Source organism: Neofelis nebulosa, chromosome 6 (genome assembly GCF_028018385.1).
Source record: "Neofelis nebulosa isolate mNeoNeb1 chromosome 6, mNeoNeb1.pri, whole genome shotgun sequence".
In the NCBI taxonomy this organism is placed as follows: domain Eukaryota; kingdom Metazoa; phylum Chordata; class Mammalia; order Carnivora; family Felidae; genus Neofelis; species Neofelis nebulosa.
Genome location: NC_080787.1, coordinates 147,818,622 through 147,841,715, shown reverse-complemented (window position 1 = coordinate 147,841,715; position 23,094 = coordinate 147,818,622). Strand labels below are relative to the sequence as shown.

Below are 23,094 nucleotides of genomic sequence, written 5' to 3'. Positions count from 1 at the left end.
GTAGCCCACCCCACGACCCATCCATGCGTCGTCCAGGGGAGAATAGCAGTGTCACAGAACAAGGCACCTAGACCGATAGGGACCAGCTAAGTGGCTCAGAGAGACTTCAGAGAGTTCCACGTGTCCTTTTAGGTGACATTGTATGATTTCGGAGGCTGGACACATTTTATGACACTGTGAGAAGAGACCTCGGTTGACGATAAACTGCTCTTATCCCAGCATCTGGATTGCCCACCAGCTCCAAAACCGAGATCACGACTGATGTGTCCCATTAACATACCCCCTTGTTTTCTAAAGCTGCACGCAGAGAACCACAGGGAGGCTCTCATTTCCAGCCCTGCCTCATTCCTGATTGGAGAAAAGGATGAAGGCAACGTGAAGGAAGGCACTCGCCTGTAGCTTGGTGAGTCCAGATAAGCCCAGGGGCCCCCTCCGTGCCAGTTAGCCAGTTAAACGGGAACAGTCACGTATTACTGACAAAGACGTTGATTTAAGAGAAAGGAATGGAGAGCCTGGACTTTCCGGTCCCCAAACGGTTCACAAATATGCAGGGCTGCCATCTTTTGGCAGAACCCATGAACTGCATGTGCGTGTTAAAATGGCACCTCCTGGTACTGAGGGGTTCCCGCGTCTACATCGGACACCGTTCTAAGCTGTTCACACATGTTATCTTGTGAATCTGCCAACGCGCCTGGGAGGTAAGTCCTATCATGGCCCCACGTGCTGATGAGGAAGCTGAGTCACGGATAGTGAGGGCTTCTGGAGTCACACAGCCGGAGTTTCTGCACTGAAGGAGCAGGTGGAGGGAAGGTGTCCGGGGTCAGTGCCTTGGAGGCCACGGGAAGGAGTCTGGTTTTATCCTCAGTGGACTAGGGAGGCGTGGACAGGGGAGCGACCTGGTCTTTGCCTGCTTTGTGAGCAGCGCCCGGCGGGGGACGGCGGTGGGAGCAGACAGGACAGCTAGGAGGTACCACAACAGCACAGGCAAGAGATCACGACCGTCGGGAGGGGAACTGAGAGGGCAGGTGATGCGAAACGTCAGATTCTGAACACATTTTCAAAATAGAGCAGAATTTGCTGAGGGCTTGGGTGCAGGGGTGTGAGAGCAGAGGAGCCAAAGCGCCCCCCACCCCCTTAAGAGGAGTGCGCCAGGGGATGGAAATGGGGGCAGTGAGTGGTAAGGGGAAGAAGGAAGGAGGGAGACAGGAGGGCACAGGCAGCAGGGGTGTTTGCAAAGGCTCCCGGGACCCATCGTGGGGCTGGCTGCCGAACTCGGGGACCAACACGGAGGCGTGGCAGGTGACTGATGGGCCAACGGGAATGAGCCTGGCTGGTGTCTAATGCATTTAGGATGGATTCCGTGGAACAGTGGTTATTCATTCAACCTTCAGCAAATATTTGTGGGGCTCCCATGTGCCAGGCACCACCCTATTAGTTTGAACACTTAGTTCTAGTAAAACCTTATGTGGAAGCGGAAATGAGTTACACCAGCAGCAGGGGAAGCCCACAGTCCAGCTGTTCAGCCCCAGGTGTGAGAGAAGCATGTCAACGACAAAGCCCCGGTAGTGGGGAGCCGACCCGATGTCCTTTGAGGGAGCGGGGTAGAGAACTGCAAGATGGCAACCTGGAGGGAGGTACAGACCCTGGGGGTGGGCAGGGGGTACAAGGGTGAGTCCATTGGTGTCCAAGAGTTCTGTAATCAGTGGATCATAAAGACACAGAAACGCTCAGGGCAGGGTTTCTGAAGTTCTGAGGTGTGAGGAAGGGATCGTCCCCTTTGGAAGCACCAGGAGCCACTGAAATCACCTGCTGAAGTGAAATCAAGACTCTTCTGTTCCCAAAAGACGGACACGTGGGGTTTGAGGCAACCCTGGGAACCCTTCGTCATGTCTCATCAACTTACTGTTAACCTCGCCGACGTAACATGCTCTTCTTACTAAAAGGATGTCTTTCCCCATTAATCAGCCCTCAAGGGAGGAAAAAAAGACATCTCGCTAAGAGCTCTTTGCTTGAAATTCATCTAAAATTTCCTTTTCATGCTTCTCTTTTTGCACCGGCATTGCTTCACTGTCTTTTTTGTAATGTTTATTCATTTATTTTTTTTGGCGGGGGGGGAGGGGCAGAGAGAGAGGGAGACAGAGAATCCCAAGCAGGCTCCATGCTCAGTGCGATCTCATGACTGACCGTGAGACCACGACCTGCGCCGAGGTCAAGAGCCGGCCGCTCAACCCACCGAACCACCCAGGCGCCCTGCTCCGCTGTCTTTAACTTGTACCCCGGCGTCCGGCAGGCTCACCGATTTTGGCAGGGAAGGCACAGGGAGGGCCCCTTACCACAGGTACATCAGAATAAAGGTGTGTTTCCTCAGCTGTGGCGTGCGGAACAGGTCTGCAAAGGAGGGGCTCAGCTTCTCGGTGACGTCCTCTTCGAGCGAGAGCATCTAGGAGGGAGACGGAGAGGGTCAGCCACATCCTAACTGCGGGGGGAGCCGAAGAAGCCCTCAGAGCCACCCCGCCCCTCGGTCAGCCACTGCCCTTCCTGTGCTCGGCACTCATCACCCCCATTGCCTCCCGTGCCTTCCTGCTTCTCAAGGCAGCCCCAGAAGCACTTTCTAAATCACAAACCCGACCCCCAAATTCAGGGATGTGAGGAAGCCCTTGCCAGCACATCACCTTCAGATCCACAAGTGGCAGCTTCCCATTCTTGCGGGCGATGTGGCCCATTATCTTCATCACTTGAGCGTTTCTCTTCTGCGACAGCAGCCAGCGGGGAGACTCGGGCACACACCTGCAGACACAGATCGTCACTCCGTGGCACCTTCCCCAGAGCGCATTCCATTTTAAGCCCTGGTCAGAGCGATGTTGCTCTGAGCAACCCACCCGCCTCACGTGGGGACTGTCAGTCCTCAAGCAGCTAGTGGACGAGGATCTGGGGTCACCCTGTGTTGGCTCAGGGGGCGCACGAAGGAGCTCCACGGGCCCCTCACATTCTCAGTGGCACCTGCTAAGATTTAGGGGCAAAAAGGGAACCACCGCTTTCCTATGTGGCCTGCATTTCATGGGGCAGGGGCCCCATTCTTTGCTGGAAGCTGGGAGCCCTGTTCCTCACCCAGAATGGACGTTCCGTGTGCCCCCCACCCCTTGGGCTACAGCAGGTGTCTCCGTGTAATTTGAGGGCGGTCGAACAAGGCTCGAAATCTCTCCCAAACTAAATAAACCATACTCACTTTCCTTTAACACCGGGGAGATAGCAGGCTGTCCGTTTCAAACCAGGGAAGGATGTTACAACTCGAAGACTGAGCATCTCTGGCTGAAGGTCTTCTGAACACACTCTGGCGTGGCCCCACCCCTCCTGACCCTCCTTTCCCCCCCAGAGAGCCCCTGGTTGCAGCCTGGCGAGGAGACAGCAGGCTGGTCCTGAGCACGAGTGTGCGGCTCCTAGTCAGCCCTGGTTGGGAGAGGCTGGGTCTACTGCGGTGCCGCCCATAGATGAGGTTTGCCCTCAGCAGAACAGTGACCGCAGGGGCAGGGCTGAGGTACTTCTGTCCGCAGCCCTCTCTGCACCCCTTCCCTGCCCCACCATCAGAACTCATCTGTCCGGATGCTTCTCCCCGGGGACCCTGCCAAGTGCCGACAGCTAGTGAGAGCGACAGCTCATTTGGGCCGGTTTATTTCACAATGGCCTAACGTGCACATTCCCCATTCGCTCGTTCATTCATTCATTCATTCAGCCAACAGCAAATGCCTACCAAGTGGCTAGGTGGGGTTTTGTGGGACTTGAAGCATTGCCTCTCCATCTAAGGGGCTGCGAATTTAAAGAGGCCCCGTTTGAGGCTAGCTCCCCATGGAATGAGGGCCGCTGTCAGAACACGGACCACCCGAGTGGCACAGAGAGTGGTAGCAGCCCTATGCCCGTGCCCGTGGCCACCGCGGCCATGTGGAGGACGGCCCGTGTGGCAGCCGGGGTCACCGCGCAGGGGTCCGGGGCTGGACAGAGGAGCCGGGGCCGCCTCGGGGGACCCACGTACCAGTAGTAGAACAGGAAGAGGAAGGTGGGCAGAGAGATGGCCAGCTGCAGCCACCGCCAGTGAGGGATGGCGTAGGCCACTCCCGAGAGCAGCACAAGCCCCACCGTGAAGGCCGCCTGGTAGAGGATCGCCACGGTTCGCCTGTGGCCCAAGCCCATGAATTCTGTGACTGAGACACGAGATGAGTCACTATTCTGGCTCCTTCCCTCCCCGGTGAGCCCCTGCGTCCACCCCCCACCCCGTGCCCCCCCCCCCCCCCGCCCCGCCGCCTGCCTGACCCCAGGCTCCTTCCCAAGTCCCGCTGATCGAGGCTCCCGGAGACACCCCGCCCTTCGTCCCAGCCTCTCTCGAGCTGGTCCTTTTTCAAACTCCCCCATTTGCCATCCGTACTGCCCGTCACGCACTCAGGATCCAGTCTGCCTGACACCTTCCGCCTCTCCTCCCCAGAGCTTGGCCCCGCGAGCTCCGGGCTGAGCTATATTTCCCTCGGCCCCAGGAGTGCTCACGGACTTAGTGAGGGACCCGGCACCACTCTGCGTGCCTGCGGCCTGTGGCAGCCACATGGGCAGTGGCGGCCCACGCACCCCTCCTCCTCGAGGGAGAGGGCCGAGGGCACACGCGGTAAATGAGTAAACCGTATGCCACGGCGGAGCGAAACGTGAACTGGTGGGAGGGGATCGGGACAGTCGAGGGTCAGGGGACACAGCTTGCCAGAGGGCGGTGCCATGGGGTGGACCTCAAGGGTGAAGTTCCAGGCAGAGGAGCTGAGGACGGGGATCTCCAGGGCAGGGGGCCGGGCGAGGCCAGGGGGGGCTCAGAGAAGGCTGGCTTGCATGGCGTGAAACACAGAGCCGGTCCCTTGAGGGGCAAACGCACTCCCACGTCTGCTGCTGAGCTGAGACTTGAGACCGACGTGGAGGCGAAGGGACAGTGTTGGCCGGGGCCCAGTGGCAGCGGCGGAGGAAGAGACGGTGGGTCCGGGTGTGCTGTGAGAGTAACAGCAGGACCCCAAGGAGGCCGACACAGGAGTGGGGAAGCGGAGGCCGTGACCGACCGCAAGATGGCAGGTCTGAGCAGCGGGACAGACGGCACTTGACAGACTGGGGGCTGGGGTGGGGGTCGGCAGGTGTAACGGGTGTGGGGTTGGGGAGGACAACATCCTGGGTCCCGCCCTGTTGAGGGACGAGAGGATCGGGGAGAAGAGGAGGAGCCAACGAAGGAGGCCAATGAGCCACTGGCGGGGGACGGGGTGGCGAAGTGGGGGGGACGGCGGTGGGGGGTGTGACCCATAGGCGAGTGGGGAAAGCCTTCGGAGGAGGCATGGCCCTCACCCCACCCAGATACCCGCTCGGGTATCTGTCGTTCTCTCCAGCGTGTGAGCTCCTTGCAGGGAGGAAGGATGCCTCCTCTACCCTAGTGCCCCAGCCCTGCCCTAGTGACCACCCTGCAGCAACAGAACCAGGCAGGGCCGGGCACGGGGCAGGCATTGCTCCGAGCGCCACCTGTGTGGCTCATCCGCTCAGGGCACGGCCACCCCCCCCCCATGAGGGCATCGAGGCCGGAGATTATGGAACTCGCCCAAGATGACACGACCCGTCAGTGTTGGGCAGCCAACGTGTGACCCCAAGTTCATCTTCTTAACCATGTGCCAAATAGCACATATTGAACATACACGTGGCCAATACATATGTCCCGAACCGATTAAACAAAACCATCTGCACACAGTTTCTAGGGGGAGAAACATGCTTTCCCTTGGTTAATGAACCATTTCCCAGAATGCCAAGACACAGGATAGCGTCTTCAGAGGCGGAAGGGCATCACTGTTTCTTTTCTGTTCTCTACAAATGAGCACAACTGTGGATTATCCTCACTGCTGTCTGAGGCGCTCACCTATGGGCTGAGGAAAGCATAGATGGCTCTTTTATACTACCTCCTTCCAAGAAAGTAATTTTCATTCTCTCTTCTCACCCTTCCAAGAAAAATTCGAAAGAAAAAAATGTAGAATTACAGTGGTTTACACCTCAATTTAAAAAAAAAAATGTTTCTCTCTTCTCTTATCTCCTCTTTGTTTTCTCTCCTAATTTTCAAGTGGTTCAAACCAGTTGAGTTGTATTTCTTTTCAGGAGGTGCTGGTTCTTTCTTATTTAAAATGTTAAAATATTCTCTTACCTGACCCCCCTTCCTGCCCCTCCCCCTGCTGTAAACACATCAACTGAGATCTTTTTCCAAATAGATGAGTTGATATGGAAAGATTGATCTATTTAAGTGGTTATTTAAGTGTCTCTCAGACAAAGGAAGGGAGGAAGGAAGGAAGGAAGGAAGGAAGGAAGGAAGGAAGGAAGGAAAGGGAGGGAGGGAGGGAAAGGGAAAGGGAAAAGAAAGGAGGGAGGGAAGTAGAGAGGGAAAGAAGGAGGAAAGAAAGAAGGGAGGGAGGAAAGAAGGGAGGGAGGGAAGGAAGGAAGGAAGGAAGGAAGGAAGGAAGGAAGGAAGGAAGAAAGGAAAGAAGGAAGGAAAGGAGGGAGAGAGGAAAAGAAAGAAGGAAGGAAGGAAGGAAGGAAGGAAGGAAGGAAGGAAGGAAGGAAGGAAGGAGGCAGGCCATCCCCACGTAGTGCCCCTGCCCCAGTCACACAATCACATACAACTAGAGTGACCACGATGTCTCCAGACCCTGCAAACCTGCCTTCTCCCCCCAGACCCACCTCCATGTTTGGCCCCACCCCCTTCCTCTCGCCCACCCGACGTCTGTGGAAAGTCAGCCCCGCGGATACTTACTCAGGATGTAACCGGACGTCCAGCTGCCCTTGCTGACCAGCCCCTGTAGCAGGCGGAACAGCAGCAGGGACGTGTAGTCTGGCGCCACGGCCGTGAGGACGCCCAAGACGGCACTGGTGAGGGTGGTGGCCAGGAGACATAACTTGCGGCCAAACCTTCAGAGGCAGGGAGACAGGGACCTGAGGTGGGGCTGTTGGGTATTTGGGGTCAGGTGGGCACCACGGGGCAGCAAGTCCCAGTCGGGAGGCGCATGTCACTGCTCTCCGGAGGGGCTGTCCCCCTCAGGGCCCGACCTTGTCATCCTCAGGGAACAGCGGCCCCTCCGAGGTTCGTTAAGTCACACTGTAGCCAGGAATCCAGAGTCCTGACGCTCTCAGCCATCTGGCATCTCAGCCTAAAGGGGGGCTCCCCCAGCGGCTCTGCGGGTCCCACACGGGTCCCCTCTTATTGCCTTTGTATCTGGCAGACTGTGTTATACAGGGTTTAGTGGGGTGCACCCCCACGCAAGTCTTATCAGCTGTGTCAACATTTCCGGGAAAACATTCAGTTCTCGTGGTGTAACTATTGAGGATTATTTCCCTTTCCTTTTTTCATGAACGAAATGGGCAAATTATTTGCTAACGCTTCATCCCAGTAGGGGGCTTTACTGACTCGTCTCTCAGACCTTGTCCCACATGCAAGGAAGTAAGGGACCAACCTCGGTGCGGTCACAGCCACCTGGTCCCCACCCCCAGAGGGCCCCACCCTACTCCCTGCATCCTAGACACCCACACGGCCCTTCGTCCTGCTTCTCCTTGCCTCCTGGCCTCAAACTCCTGCCCCCCGCCCAGCGCACCTCCACACCAGCCCATAAACGCCCTTGTCCTTTACTGAGATAGAAACTTCCCGTCCAACACTCACCCCTTCTCACCTCAGAACAACCAGACTTAATGGCACCCGTGTCCACCTCCCCGTCTTTTCTCCTGTGCCTCTGACCGAAGGCTGCGTCCCTGTCACTGGAGCCCAGCCCCGGCCCACTACGCCTCCGGTCCCCCCACCCCCCACCCCTGCACTCTGTGATGCGGTCGTCCCCATCCTGGACCCCTCATTTTCCCCCTGTCCTTCGTAGCCCACTGGCCTCAAAGAGCTGCCCCCACACACAGACTCCGCTTTCTCCTCTCTCGCTCTTCTTTAGCCTTCCCGACACCGTCCCTGTCGCTGGCACTCGTGGGGCCACGTGCACAGGTGTTGAGTGCTCTTCCTCGTTGAGCAAGCCTTGTCTTGTGTTCTCCGGCTTTGCACCCACCCGCCGCCTGTCGTTTCTTCCAAATCTCCTTTGCCACCACTCCTTCCCTATCAACCTGTTCACCTCTCTACACACTCTGCTAGCTGATCTCAAACACAGTTTACGGCGTTAAATACCAGTTCCTGCTGACAAAGCCCAAAGATTTATCTCGAGCGCGAAACTCTCTTCTGAGCGCAACTCGTGTATCCACTTGCCTCCTTGACATCTCTTCGGTGCCTCCCGGGCCACTGTTAGCACAGCTGTGATGTTAGCGCTGCGGGGACACAACTCGGGACGGCTTCCCACCCCCTCCCCCCACAGAGAGCTAGAGGGAAGTCGGCCTCTACCCGACTCAGGCCCGCCTCAAAAAATAGCCCCGCCCTCACCTCATCCACCTGCCTGACACATAAACCTTGGCTTTGTCCCCACCTTCTCTCGGGCCACCACCCCAACTACACAATCTGCGTGGAGCGTCGACCCCTGAAATCCACCCTAAGTCCCCAACCTTACTCCAGCTTGCTGCCCCACCTCGTCCAAAGCACTAGCTACCACGTCTTTTCCCCGTCAAGTTCCGTGGTAGATTTCAACTGGCCAGATTCTTCCATCACTGACCCCTCTGATCCACTCTCCACGCGGCCTTGCCGCTCCGTACAGGTGGATTGGCCTTCACGTACCTGTCTGCAATGTAGCCGACACCCAGAGAGCCCAGGAAGAAGCCCACGTTCACGCAGGACTGAAAGAGGTCCACCTTCCAAGAGTCATCACATACCAGGTTGAACTGCAGCAGGTCCACACCGCAGTCGGAGGGGCCGAAAACACAAGACCGCTTGTGAGTCAAACTACACCTTCCGCCTTCCCTCCGGACAAAGTAAACGTTTAACACAACATGTGACATCCGAAGGCGTCTCATGTCATCTTCTCTTACCGCGTAAGACAAATTCAAGGTTTCTGGCAAATCTCGGTTAATATCATTATGGACCTCATATCTTTGCTTTACCCTCACTATATACTAGTTAAGAAGCTACCGTCCAGTGCTTTGACACTGATAGTCGATTATCAAAATACAACAGGTCTTTTGGCCAACAGGTAAGTTTTCTAGAAAGAAGTACAGCAAAGTAATTTCCTCAAGATGGAAGTGTAGCAAAATAAACAGAACATGTTTTCCAAAATTGGTCAAAAGCCCTCAATTAAGTGCCTGTTAATTATACATTTTGTTATGTCAAGTCCACCAATAATTCTATAGATTCCGTTGTGACTGATGTTGCCGTGTGAACAGGAAGGGCTGAGCGAGGACACGATCGCAGGAAGGCGGGCTTAGTGGGAGCAGCGTGGGTATTAGTGTCCTGGGGGGGCGGGGGGCAGGGGAGCTGGAGACTCGGAGGGACCGGAGGGACTGACATGCCAAGAACCAGAGAGGGGAGGGACTGAGCAGGAGGGAGGCAGAGGCAAAGGCGGGACAGAACTGTCTGATGAAGGGCCTTATTGTGTTATAGGGGACGTCCCACCCTAGAGAGCACATGCCTGGGCACTGGACGGGCGTGATGAGGAGACATCGCCACTCCCTCTTTGGGGCTCAGAGAAGGCAGATGTAAGTATGGAGCTCCGCAGCCGGGCCCTGGCGCCCTCCCCGGTCCTGGTGCAGCCCTAACTAGGCGGCGTCTAGGGGCACATCCCTCCTTTCTCCCAATCTCTGTGCCGCTCTAGCTACTTTGGATTCACGGCCCCACCCTACCAGACAACATCGTGGGATGTGACAGCAGGAAAAGCACTTAGCCACTTTGGGCCTCAGTTTCCCAGTCTGAAACGGATGCGTTGAGCTGATCCTGTCCCACTCACAGAGCTACGCAAGCACTGAGGGGGAAACGTGAAAATGGCTTTGGTAAATAACAAACCCTTTAACTCTTAGAAGGTTTTCTTCCATGTTTTTCATTTTGAGATTGAGAGAGACAGTGTGCAAGCAGGGAGAGGGGCAGAGAGAGAGGGAGAGAGAGAATCCCAAGCAGGCTCCGTGCCAACAGCACGGAGCCCGATGTGGGGCTTGAACTCACAAACCGTGAGATCACGGCCTGAGCCGAAACCGAGAGTCGGACGCTTAACCAACTGAGCCACCCCGGCGTCCCAACATACCACCTGACTTTCAGAAACTCATAAATGAGCCTGTCCTGTCTCGTGCTATTTATGCCCAGACCCGTCGGTCCGCTCCCGTGGTGGCTCAGCCCTGGGAGGACAAGATACCTCCCGGCACCTCTGAAGTTCCCCGTCCCGACCGGGATGTTCGTTCCCCTCAGCTGCACACCCTCCTCACCCAGCTCCCCACTGCGGTTCTTTGGTTTTCCCTGGCTGCCCCGGGCCCCGCCGTCAGAAGGCAGAGGGACGGACGGCTCTGGAGTGTTATCTGGCTGCCCCAGGCTCTGTATCTCCAATCGTCCAACGGTCTTTTTGTAGCCTCCCCCCACGCTGTCCAAGACCACATTCGGTGTCTACGAGACTGCACCGAAGCCGCAGGGCCCTGTTTTTTGTCTTTTGTTCTAATCTTCACCATGAGCGAGTCTGTAAGACGTCCCTGCCATGCTTCCTGAAATGCCCTGGATGACATCTTGCCCTTGGACTGTGCACAAGCTGGGGGCTCACAGGGCCAGTGGGAGGGACCCCCGCTTTACCTGCTACCACTGCCTCCTGCTGAGATCTCTGCCCCGCCACCGCCCCTCCCACTATGCTAGAGTCACCTGCCATGCCCCGTGCCCCCCAAACTCACACCCAACCACTGCCCTCTCGTACATGTGTGCACACCAGGAGGGCAGGCCCAGCCCCCGGAAAAGCCCAGGGCTGTGTTGAGCCCCAGGGGGGCGCCGGATGGGCCTCTGAGTCCAGTCACGGCTCCTGCTGGGCCTTGTGTGTTGGGCAGCCTAGAAAGCAGTGGGCAGTGCTGTCCAAGCTCGTCCGATCACAGGAGTCCCCCAGGGTCCTTGTCCGAGTACAGATTGCTGTGGGTCCTGTCTCGGCAGATCACAGACCAGAAGCCAGGAGACCTCGGGGACCAGGCGAGTTTGGAAACTATGATGTAACTTTAGGTCCCATGACCTCGGGCTGAGGCCTTTCTGTCGCTCCTGCCCACAGGCAGGGGAGGACAGGGCTTCCCAGCCTGGAGTGGGGCCCCCCAGCCCAGTGTGGGGCTGCAGCCGACAGGGCCACCCCACCCCACCCCACCCCCCCCCCCCACACAGGGGAGGCAAAAAAGTCAGTAAACAGCACATTCCTTCCCCAGGCGGAGCCCAGCCGCTGTCTCTGGCTTGGAGGGGAAGTGAGGCTGGGTGTTCAAACAAGCTGGCTCAGCACCTCCCTCGAGCAAGTTCCAATGTCCAAGGCAAGGCTGAGTTAAAGATTATTTTTGCAGAAATAAATCCCCGAGGTGAATCCCCCAAGAACAAGCTTCAGTTTAGGATGAGGAGTGGAGGCAAAGGGCTTTGAAGCAATCGTGGGGGGAGGGTGAGAGGAGACGGCATCACTTCCAGGGGCCGGATCCTCCAGCCCTCCCACCTCAGAGCCCCTGCACCTAATCACATGGGTTATCTCAGCAGAAGCCCACCGGCCGGCCCTCGGCCCTCGGACTCCGCAGGGCCCCAAATGCACTCTGTACCCGACAGCCACCTCCTCCCCGCTCCCCCTGAGCACAAGGGTTCCAGGAGCCCCTTAATTCCTGCCAGGGCTTAGATCTAGGGTCCTGTGGAAGCAGACCCCTACTGCCACGCACAGGGAGGCCCCCCCGCCCCCCCGCGGCTCTGGAGCGTTCTGAGTCCTCCTGCGTTGGAGTCCTCCCTTGTCCGCTCCTCCCCTCTGTGTCTGCCACCCCCACCTCCCAAACCGCTCCTTATCCCGTGGTCCAGGCTCAGATTCAGTAGCCCCCCTCGCCCACCCCCCAAGAACCCTCAGGTGAGCTGGGGTCCCTCCCCCTCCCAGCCCAGGCCAGGCCTGTGTCTCTTCAGGGCCACTCTAACTTTTGTTCCTGCAACAACCATGTTGGCTGACCCTTCCACCGGGGCTCATTTCTGGGCCACCTGAGCCCTCCTGACCTCTGGGGACGCCTCCAGGCCATTCCCAAGGTTCAGCTAGAACTAAACCGCCTTGCTCCTCTGCCTAAACAAGACCAAATTTCCTCATTTGTTGCCACGTTTAGGAAGAAAACAGCAACGACGACAACACAGGGTGCCCGGTTGAATTCGGATTTCAGACAAACAACACACATATATGTATATTTTTTGATATGGGCACCGCCCACACAATATTTGTATGCCCTGCTTCAGTATCAAATATGCACAACATCTGAGACATAATTATCTTTTAAAAAGCGTTGGTCATTTATCTGAAATTCACATTTAATTCGGTGTCCTGTGTTTTATCTGGCGACCTTTCCTTTCCGGAGGACAGTGCAACGGTTCATGGTCCCCAGCGTGGCACGAGCTCCCGCTCCCCTGAGCCTGGGCCCGCGCTCCCCCTCCCCGTCCTGTTTCCTCTCCTTGCCGCTCAGGATACACCCGAGGCTCCAATCAAATGCCACCTCCCTCCAGAAGGCACCCGTGGTAAGTTCGGTGGCTCGGGGACGCCTCCTTGGAGCCCGCTGCCCCCTGTGTGCCTGCCCACGCGTGGTCCCGGGCACAGGCCTTGTTCTCCCCGCCTCCCCCACTGCCCTGGAGATGCCAGGCTCCCGGAGAGAAGCGCCCAGCTTTCTCCCTGTCTCCATCCCAGCACCACGGCAGTGCTGGAACGGAGCAAGGGCTCAGCCACGTTTACTGAGTGAACAGATGGGGGAGTAAATAGATGGAGGACCGACTGCTTCAGCCCGCTTACTAGTGCAGTGGCTCTCAGTCACGGAGAACAAATACTTCTCTGTCTCGGTATGCTTCTAGACTCCCAGCCAGAGCGCTGGGCAGTTCGGTGTCCCTGGGAGAGGAGGTGCCTCGCTGGTCGTCTGTCATTGAAGGGTGCCTTGGAACCCTTGGAAACCCATCGCTTTCAAAAGCATGCATGAAGGGAAAAAACCCGGTAGCTTTTTACTAAAATATCCTCAAGGCACAACACAGAAAGAGCCCCCCGAACTTAGGCGAGCAGGGCGCTTCGACGACACCACCACCGCATCCTGTGAGGCCACCTCGTGCAGCCCAGCTCAGGTCTGTCAGCGGTTACGCCAGCCTCAGCTGAACTTCCGGCCCCTGTGGGTCACGGCCGTCCCGGGTTTACTGATGAGGAAGCTGAGGCTCAGAGACGCCGAGTAACCCACGCAGTGACGCCCAGCTCATCTGGAACGTGGCCGGGATTGCAACAGTCTGGCTCCAAAGCCAGGGAGGCCTCCCCAGCTCCCCAGCCACGTTCAGCCCCCACAGGCGCGTGCTTCCTGAGTGGAGGAAGGGGGAGCCCACTAATTCTAACAGTAGGGAAGCCCCACCCCAAGCGAATTCGGCAGGCTCTTGGAGGAAGAGGCCGGTGGGGCAGAAAGAAGAGAACCCCGTCTCTCCCCGTAGACCCGTATTCAAACGATCTGGCTCAGCCCGGCTTGCTCTGACCTTCAGTCTCCTTCACCATCACCCAGGGTCTGCGGAGGGCTACGCAAGGGAAGCGTGCAAAGTGCCCGGGACGGAACTGGACACGTTCTAAGTGCTCAGTGAATCGAACTCTCCTCCCTGCTTCCCCCGTGTCCCTAAAACCCAGCTGGCCCCCGAAACACAGGGCCAGCTCTCACCTCGGTCACGATGGACGAGCCGGGCGTTTCGTACACCCAGCCGTGCCGACAGGGGCCCAGCGGCAGGTGGCTCCTGTTGGCCGCCAGGCCGGCCAGGGGGTCCGCGCAGCTGAGGGCGCTCTGGTTCCAGTCCACCTCGTAGCGGCGGCACTGGTGAGGGGACGCCTCGCCCGCGGCCCCCGGGCCCGGCGCTGTGTAGTTCAGCTCCTCTGCCAGGCTCCAGCCGCATCTCCGGCTCAGCTCGGCCACCCCGGGGCTCAGGCAGCGGTGATCCGGGGTGAAGGCCAGGAAGACGATGCCCACGTAGATGGGGGCGAAGGCAGCTGACAGCAGGCATAGGGTCAGGAAGACTTGCTTCTGGAACCAGCCGAACTCCCCAACCTGCTCCAGAATGTCATCCACAGTGGGCATGACTGGACCAGCACCCTCATCACTTTGGCCAAACTGCCTCGGCCGCGGTAGCCAAGGTCAATGTTTCGTGTGGGCTTCTCTGCAATGGGCTGGTCTGAAATCAAGTTGCTGTCCAAGCATGCTCTACCTGGAAGCCAACCAACTGGAAATAATCTTTCACCCCGTGGTGCGGGTGTCCGGCAAGGGTGAAAGGCAGGAGGGTGAGTGTCCAAATGGCTTGGCCAGGAAGCAAGGCCACGAGGCTGGGGTTCTAATTCTCTTGGCATTGGAGGAAAAAACCAGAGCCTGCCAGGTAAGCCCCCCTCCCCACCCCAGAGTGGTCTCTTTAGGGCTCTTCCAGAGAGATTATTTTAAAACTTCTTTTTATAATTCAGATAAACCAAAGGTATCACGGCTTCAGGTGCTGTGTGATCCAGCACTCACACTCCTTTCACCTAGCTGGCCTGGCCCCAAGCATGGCTCGGCCGAGCACTGCGTCCTATTTGTCCCCAAGGGCCCTGCAGGCCGGCATCTCGTGGAAAAGGGAGCCATGAATGAGCTTCAGACTCAGCAATGACAAAAGCATCAGCCTTCAATTCGGGGCTCTGAATTGTTACCAGGTCGTGACAGCCTTCGAGGTCAACGCTACGACTCTCCTCACGGCACAGCTAGGAAAACAGAGGTTTGGGGAGCCAACGGCAACCTCCCGAGTTCCCACTGTCCTTGAACTTGAGTCTTGTTCTGCTCCAGAGCAACATCCCGAATTTATTAGCCTGCCCTTAGTTCACCAACTCCTCTGTCAGTTTGCTTTTTGCATTCAACAAATATTCACCAAGTCCTTATACGTCTCAGTCGGTGCTGGGCTCTGGGACACAGAGATGGGGCAGCTTCTAACTCCAAACAGCATACCGTTCGGGGGGATAGATTCACAGAGGGTCAGCTCAAGCAGAGGGCACTAGGGGAGCCCCCAAAACTGGCTTCTCAGCCAGCCGTGAACCTTATGGCCAGTAGGTTGATACGACGGGGGGGGGGGGGGGGGGGGGCGGGGGGTGAGGGTGGGGAGCAGGAAGTGATGAAAGGCAGAAAGGGTGTGGCAGGCAGGGATGGGAAGGTGACCCCCAAAGACCCTGCCTCCTGGCACGCGCACCCTGGAGTAGGCACGGGACCTGAGAATGGCCTGTCCCCACGGAACGCAGCAAATGTGGCGATGCCACTCCCAGGACTCCATCGAGTGCGGTTTCACAGCCCCCTGGCCCGGCGTCCCTCATCCCACTGCTGGCTTTGATGAAGCAGGTGGCCCTGCAGGGGAGTCCACAAAGCAAGGAGAGGAGATGCCACCGGCTGACGGGGACCCTCAGGCTCGCAGCTGCAGGAACCACGTGGGCTGAGGCCCATCTTGCCCCAGACCTGCAGAGGGTCCCCCCAGAAGCCGGGAGACGAGTGTGCGGCCTCATCCAGCTAGGGTTGTGGTCGTGTGGCTCCACAGGAACAGACAAGGAGAAATGGCTTCTGGGAGACAAGGAGGGAATGTTCCTGGGAGCAGCAGGGCCTCGAAAGGCCTGCGAGCCCACGTGCAGTGCTGCTCGCACGGCCTGGGGCTGGCTAACCGCACTCCACACTCGCCCCTCTGGGGCCCTGCGTGCCGGGCTGACCTCTGAGGCCAGGCTCAAGCAGCAGCTCCCTCAGCCCGTCTGCCTGGCCTGCGTGCCAGCCCCAGGGCTGCTCTGGGGGCAGGGGCGGGGTAGGGGGGCAGCCTGTGGTGGCCGGGCCCCCCCCAGGCCCTCATCTTAGCCCCCTCGCCCTCCTCAGGGGAACAGGCCAACCAGACCTTTAAAAGCCTGGGGCACGCGGACCGACCAGGGTGGTGAGAGAGCCAAGCTCCCCAAACAAACCCACTTCCCTATCTCCCCGCCCCAACACAGGCAGTTTCCCAGCACCCCATGGGACTCCACCCAGCACCATCACCTGCCCAGGGCGGGCTCCCAGCTGCTCGGTTGTAAAACAACCTGACACGCAGGGAACGGGGTCAGGGGGCTGTCTGGGCGCAGGGTGGGACCCCAGGAGTCCCAGCCAGAACTGCTGACGGAGGACAGCGAAATGCTACCAGACAGGAAATGCCTCCCCCCCTCCCCCAATGTCAGCCTTGGGAGGGCACAGACATCCGGGGCGGGTCCCTGCATTTGCACACGGGAGAGGCCCTTTTGTTTCTGGGACTCTCCTCTCTCTGCTCCACGGGCACTGGGCGCTGGCTGGTTTGGTAAAATACGGCCCCCCTCCCGGGGGTTGTAGCTCTTGAACCCCCGGCCCCCCGCCCCACCCCGGGCTGCTGCCAGAGGGCTCAGTGCTCACTGGAAGGGCAGGAAGGAAGAAGGCCAGAGGCAAACGTCCCCCAAAGGCAGGACAGTCACACACTCCAAGCTGAAAGCAGTCCTTTCTGGCGGCGTGAGATCGTAGGACATGTGTCTGGGGCTCTGCCCCCCGGTTCCTGGCACGGAGCTCCTGAAACCCTTGTAATTTCCTGGGTGGTAGGAGTGACCTTTGTTCTGATGAGGGGACTCTGGAGGGCTCCCGGTCACGGGAAAGGCCAAGCCATGATCAGAAGCTTGGCACTTTCGGCCCAACCCGGGCCCAACCCGCATTCTCTCGAGAAGGGAGAAGGGCTGAAAATGGAGTTCATGATCCATCGAGCCTACACGAGGAAGCCCCTGTGAGAATCCCAAAAGAATGGGGTTTGGAGAGCTTCCTGGCTGGTGAACACACCCACCTCTGGGGGGATCACACACCCCAGCTCCACGGGGACAGAAGCTCCCTATGCCTGGGACCCTCCCAGACCTGGGACCCTCCCAGACCTCGCCCCATGTACGTCTTCATCTGGCTGCTCGTCTGTGTCCTTTAGTAAACTGGTAAAAACAGGAGTGTTTCCCGGAGTGCTGTGAGCTGCTCGAGCAAATCAATTGGATCCAAAGGGGAAGAGGTCATGGAAGTCCCCTGACTTTGTAGCCAGGTCAGACAGAACTATGGGTAACCTGGGGACCTACTACTTGCCGTTGGCATCTGAAGTGGGGGGCAGTCTTACGGGACTGAGCCCCTAACTGGGGTTGGGGGGGGGGGTTCTGATGCTACCTACAGGTGGACCACGTCAGAATTGAGTTCAATTATAGGACTCCCCGGCTGGTGCTCCAAAGAATTGCTTGGCGTGGGGCAAAGCCCCCACATCTGGTGACCAGAAGTGAAATGTTCTGGGTGAGCAGCAAGGGAGATACACAGAAGGGAGAGCTGGGTTTTCCCCACCACACGGGAGGAAAACAAGTGGCTTTTTCTAACACAAGCGTGCTGGCCCCAAACTTCCTGGGTGCCCTCTACCTGGGAAGCAGCCAGGGAGCAAAGGTCCTGCTTTCGACACATCCTGGGGAGAAAGCAATGCCCCTCCCTGCCCCCAATTCCCCAGGGGGCCGTGGGGAGGCTGGGGGTGGGAAGGCAGCCAGCCAGGCCTCATGCCCCCTGCTCTTTTCTTGCTGGAGAAAGCAATCTCCCTGGCTCTGGGCAAAGGCTTCCCTCCCCACTCCCCAGCGGGCTGGCGCTCACTCTTTCTTTTGCTCAGACAGGCCACTCTGTTCCCATTGCCCAATCCCTGCTTCAGGTGCAAGGACCGGGCACCTCGGGTCATCAGAATTGCAAAGGGGAGAAGCGACAGAGTATTGTGGCCAACTGCCCCCCGCCCATCCCCGCCACCATGGGCGCCCCTCCTCCAGCTGCACTCAGGCCTCCTCACCAGCCCTGGGGTTGCTGTCTCCCTCTGTGTGCCGTCAGGAGACCACCGTGGTGGAGGCAAACCTCTCCTCACAGACCTCAACCCCCAGCACCGCCTCCAAAACGGCACCTTCTTTTAAGGTCCTTAAGGGGCGGTTTTAAATTGCACTGAGGAGCGTGGAAACCACCAGAAAAGAGGACCCAGCGTGGGAGCCACAGCGAGGCTCCACTCGGTCATCGAAGGTGCTGCCTTCCTTGAGGACCCAGGCTGTTCTCCACACCATGGTCTCCTCCCCGATGTCGGGGCCTCTCTGATGACTCCGTTTGCCCTACACCAAAGCCCCTGACAAGGAAGGCCACTGGGCAGGCCTCTTCCCCCAGAGCCCGGCCAGAGGACAAGACAGGGGCCTTCTGTCTCCACCCCCCCCCCGCCCCTCCCCCCCCCCCGCCAGGCACTGGGATCAACCAGACCCAGTGACCTGTGTCTGCCCAGCTTGCCCAGGACAATCTTCTTGTCCCCATCCGTTCCAACAGACACATGACATGGAAGCTATGCATTAAATTCCTCCCTACCTTCCCGGCCTCCAGAGCTCAGAAGTCCGAGGGCGCACAGACGTCACCACTGGGGCTAGAGGTCCCCAGGAGCAGGGGCTGGTCAGGCACACGGGACAGTGGCCAGGAGCTGAGGGCATCACCTGGCCCCTATTCTCAGTTCTGGATGCCAGAGCCAAGTCTCAGGCAGCCTGCTTCCACGTCCTCGAGGTATCATTGTCAAAGCCGGCTCAGCTCTCAATGACCCACCCACCCCGTCCCCACAAAGGAACCCACGAAACCACCTGTGGTTCATTCAAAACCGTTGGCCAGTCATCCTTCGATGGGCATGGAGGCAACGACAGGTCACAGTGGGGCAGCCTAGACGAGGCTCCTCAGCCTCCGCACACAGCCATGGGTCACTCTCGCTGTGTCTGATGACCACCTGGCCCCTCTGAGAGCGACTGGGCCTCTGCTCCCCGGACTCGTGTCTCAGGGCTGCCGGAACAAAGTAGCACAGACGGTCTGGGAGGCTGAAGTCGCAGACATTTATTGTCTCGTGGTTCTGGAAGCCGGAACTCCAAAACCAAGGGGCGGGCAGGGAGGGAAGGCGTCTCTCCTCAGCTTGCAGACGTCCGTCTCCTCCCTGTGTCTTCACATCACGAATTTCCCCTGTTCATAAGGACACCAGTCACAGTGGACTAGGGCCCACCCCCTGACCTCGCTTGAACTTGATCACGTCTATAAAGATCCAGTCTCTGAATAAGGTCACATTCTGGGGTGCTAGGGGTGAGCGCTCCAACACGGGTTTTGGGGGACACAATTCGACCCTTGATCATCTCAACACGCCAGCGCTCACGCGTGGAGAGTAACAGGCAACGGGTCAGAAGCGCCACGCCAATGGCCGCAGAACCCGGTCACTGTCAGCTTCCTGGGGAAGTGGACCCGATGTGGGGAGCAGTGTTGGGGGGGGCACAAATGGCTGGGGCTGGACCATGGGGAGGGCGCAGGGGCCTTCCCTGGGGAGGGCAGGTTCTGAAGTAGTGTGCACCCGTCTCTTGGGCCCTCACCATTCTTGTACAGAGAACACCACACCCGTTCCGTGCGACCCTCAGGACAACCGTGCGCCACGGTGACAGCACTTCCCAGGGGACGGGCCTCCGGCCACCAGGCTCCCCAAGGGGACACAGGCCAACATGTGGAAAGTACTTCATACTGTACCTTCTTGGGAGACCCACCAGCCACATTTTTTTATCGTGATCTGAGCTGGATCTCAGAGAGGTCTCACGGCAAGGAAGCCTGTCTTCTCGGCATCCTCCTGACCTACTTGGGCACAGACCCTTTCCAGTTTCCGTAGCACATCGACCAAATCAGACGGGACAAGTGTTCCACGGGGCATCCTTTGGGAAACGCCACTCTACGGCAAGACTTTCTAGTTTGAGTATGATTCTGTTCAACCTGAGGTCCGTCCCCCATGCTTTCCCGAAAAGGAGTCCTAAAACCGCGACACGGGGCAGAGCAGAACAGGCATCCTCCAGTGGAGGGGGGGTGACCGAGGGGCGTCAGACCCCGAGGCGAGGAGGGCAACCTCACGAGTCAAGGACATGAAACCGCAAAGATTGAGGAACTTTCTGGGCTGAAGTGAAACTGAAAGACAGTGAGGTACAACACAGGATTCAGAATGGGGTCCTTTGCCTAAAAAGGGCATTGCCGTGACCAGCGGGGACACCCGAGCAGGATCTGAGGCTTAGCTGGTAGGAATGGGCCCACCACCGTGTTGTCGGTGGATGCATCGTGCTCCCGCGGGATGACAACCTGAAGTGTCCAGAGAAGGTGAGGCGTCAGGGAGGCAGCTCACTCTCAAGTGGTTCAAGAAAGTTCCTCGTCCTGTTGGTTCAAAATCTCCGTATGTTCTGATTATCTCAAAATTAAAAAAAAAAAAGAAACAGAAGCCTGAAGCCGAAGGTCACGAGGTTGGTCTGGGACCTGGCCCTCTGCTCCTTCCAGGGTGCCTTCTGGGGCGCTGCACCCCGTCGTGTGGCTCTCCAGCTCCCCACTCTGTCTTCCGGGACAGTGCCGAGAGCGGCCGTCAGGTCTCCCCAACCTGGCCGCGAGCCCATCCGGGGGCTCCGCGGTCTCGCCCCGTCCAGGGGGAATGACGGACGGGCCATTTGTGCAATCTCGTTTTCCTCTGACGCTGTATCAAAATAACATTAGAGGTAATTTTTTACGGAATTTGATTTGCAACCTGGTCAAAACACAAAACGGAACAAGAGGTGAAGAAATGGGAGTGGACGTTCACAAGCCTAACTTTGGTCCGTCCCCCTCTCTTTAAGAACACAGGGTGTTTCCCCCAGGACTCCCTCCTTCCGGGCTGGCAGCCTGAGGCCTTCCAGGGTCTGCACACCCGCCTCCTGAGCCTCAGCGGGTCTTCGTTCCTTTCTCCCACCAACGCGGGCCCTTCCGCAGCACACGCTCCTTACTGTGTCGTCCACTTGACATCTTGAGTCACAGGCCTGCTTCAGCCTCGCCTCTGCCATCCGCCCGATCGCCGTCCCTCGGCCTGCGTGACAGGGACACGGCGGCCAGCCCGGCACCCACAGTGGCCCCCCCGACGCTTCCTGCGGGGAGGGGATCATGCGCTCAGCCCGGTCTCCCGGGCCGCACGGCAAGGCTAGCCCGAGGGCGAGGCTCACCCCAACTCAGTGAAGCACACTTGGAGAAATAAGTTGTGTGAAGGCACCTGAGTCGTGGGGGAGGGGGATTTATTTAAATTGAACCTCATCAGTAACAGGCGCCCCTGACACGCTCCGTCCCCCCTTGTGACTGTAGGACCTGCACGCCCATCGGTTCTGTGACTCACACAAAGGATCAGGGTCCCCAAAGTACGGTTTTGTTATTTTCTTATTCTGTTTCACTTTATTTTATTTCAGTATTTTTACCAACAGCAAAAACAGTCTTACCTTTAGGTGGAATTTTGCATTTATATTAAAAATCTTGTGTGCCGGGGACCTGGGCGGCTCAGTCAGTTAAGCGTCCGACTTTGGCTCAGGCCATGATCTCTTGGTTCGTGGGTTCGAGCCCCACCTCAGGCTCTGCGCTGACAGCTTGGAGTCTGGAGCCTGCTTCAGATTCCAGGTCTCCCTCTCTCTACCCCTCCCCTGCTCGTGCTCTCTCAAAAATAAATGTTAAAAAAAAAAAAAAAATTCTTATGTGCCAATTAGGAATTTCAAACATTTTTTTTTAAGTTTATTTATTTTGAGAGAGAGAGAGAGAGAGAGAGAGAGAGAGAGAGAGAGAATCCCAAGCAGACCCCAAGCTGTCGGCACTGAGCCCGACATGGGGCTTGAACTCACGAACTGTGAGATCTCGACCTGAGCCGAAATTTAGAGTCTGACACTCAACTGAACGAGTCACCCAGGTGCCCCCCTGCCCGCCCCCCACCAGAGTACTGTTTTAAACGCCCAGGTGGAGTCAGCCTTCCTGCAGGGTCGTCGTGTGCGCCGTATGATCTCAGTGGTTGGCGGAGGAGGGCTGGTTTCAACTGTTTTTAAACGTTCCGAGTAAGAACAGACTTGTAGACACGGATTTTCCTCGACACAAGGTTTGCCTACATCGTGCTCATCCCCCACTTACTCCACTTCTCTGCCGTCCTTGGACAGTCTCCAAAGGGCACAGAAAAGTTGGCTGAAACGACACTGAGTATCAGGGCTGTACTCTTATCAATAAAGTCACTTCTGAAGACATCATAGTTCCTATCTGCCATCAGAGCGCGTTTTCCCGCAACTACGTGCCACGGCAAGGACGGGGACTGTCTTCCGAGCCCAGGGCTAACTCTAGTCCAGGTTCCTAAGGGTCAGAGCGAATGCCCTCACACACACGTGGCCACCTGTCACCCTCCACCTGCCGGCCACAAGCCGCGTGCTCGGCAGGCAGCCAGGGGTACAAAGACCCCTGCGGTCAAGTTCACCAACAGGGCCAGCGCATGACTGCAAGTGGCCTTTCTGACCTCCTGCCCCCTGCCTGAAGTGGGCTTCCTGTGTCTTAGAGGGAGGGGGTGCTGGGAGAACAGCCCTCGGACACAGTGCCCGAGCACCCGTGACTCCTGGGCGGTAACGCACACTTTTTTAAGACCCAAGTGTCGGGGGCAGAAGAAACGACGTCAACGAACAAATGAGGGGAAGGGAGGGAGAGATGTTGACTCCGAGACGTCTGCTTGCCGCTGCAACTTTCTGCTTTGTCCACTTTCCCACTAGCGTCTAGGAAGCTCTCGTCACTAGTCGGGGTGACGACTGACCAAAGAGAAGCCACACCCCCCACTCCCGCGACACACAGGGCGGCCCACCCCCGTGCCTGCCTGCAGTGCCAGAACCTGCACTCCCACGTGCTCGCTCCGGGAACCTGGGACTAGCCGGAGGTGCGCTTTCTCGCAAGGAAAGATGAAATGAGACCTGCCCACCAGAAGGACGCCAGCGAGCGCACGGTGGTGCTGCACACGAAGGGCCAGGGGGGCCCCGCGGCAGGAGCCCAAACGCGGGCATCTTCCCCAACGGCACAGAAGAAGACGGGCGGCCAGGCTCGGCAACGCGCTGGGCAACTTGTAAGGAAAACGCAGTAACACCCGAC

General features: G+C 58.0%; 1 protein-coding gene across 2 annotated transcripts in view; it reads right to left on the bottom strand.

The window, feature by feature from the left end:
- Positions 1-14,463, bottom strand: part of SLC22A1 (solute carrier family 22 member 1) — a 30,233-nt gene extending 15,770 nt beyond the window's left edge. Inside the window, exons 1-6 of one of the 2 annotated variants that reach the window (XM_058735829.1) lie at positions 13,798-14,463; positions 8,738-8,841; positions 6,800-6,954; positions 4,028-4,196; positions 2,673-2,787; positions 2,334-2,440 (exon numbers count right to left, since the gene is read on the bottom strand). In XM_058735829.1, the coding sequence (XP_058591812.1) occupies positions 2,334-2,440; positions 2,673-2,787; positions 4,028-4,196; positions 6,800-6,954; positions 8,738-8,841; positions 13,798-14,208 (1,061 nt within the window). In that variant the 5' untranslated portion in view covers positions 14,209-14,463. The remainder of the gene's footprint in view (positions 1-2,333; positions 2,441-2,672; positions 2,788-4,027; positions 4,197-6,799; positions 6,955-8,737; positions 8,842-13,797) is intronic. The other variant, XM_058735828.1, reaches the window with a different exon arrangement.
- Between the last annotated feature and the right edge of the window lie 8,631 nt (positions 14,464-23,094).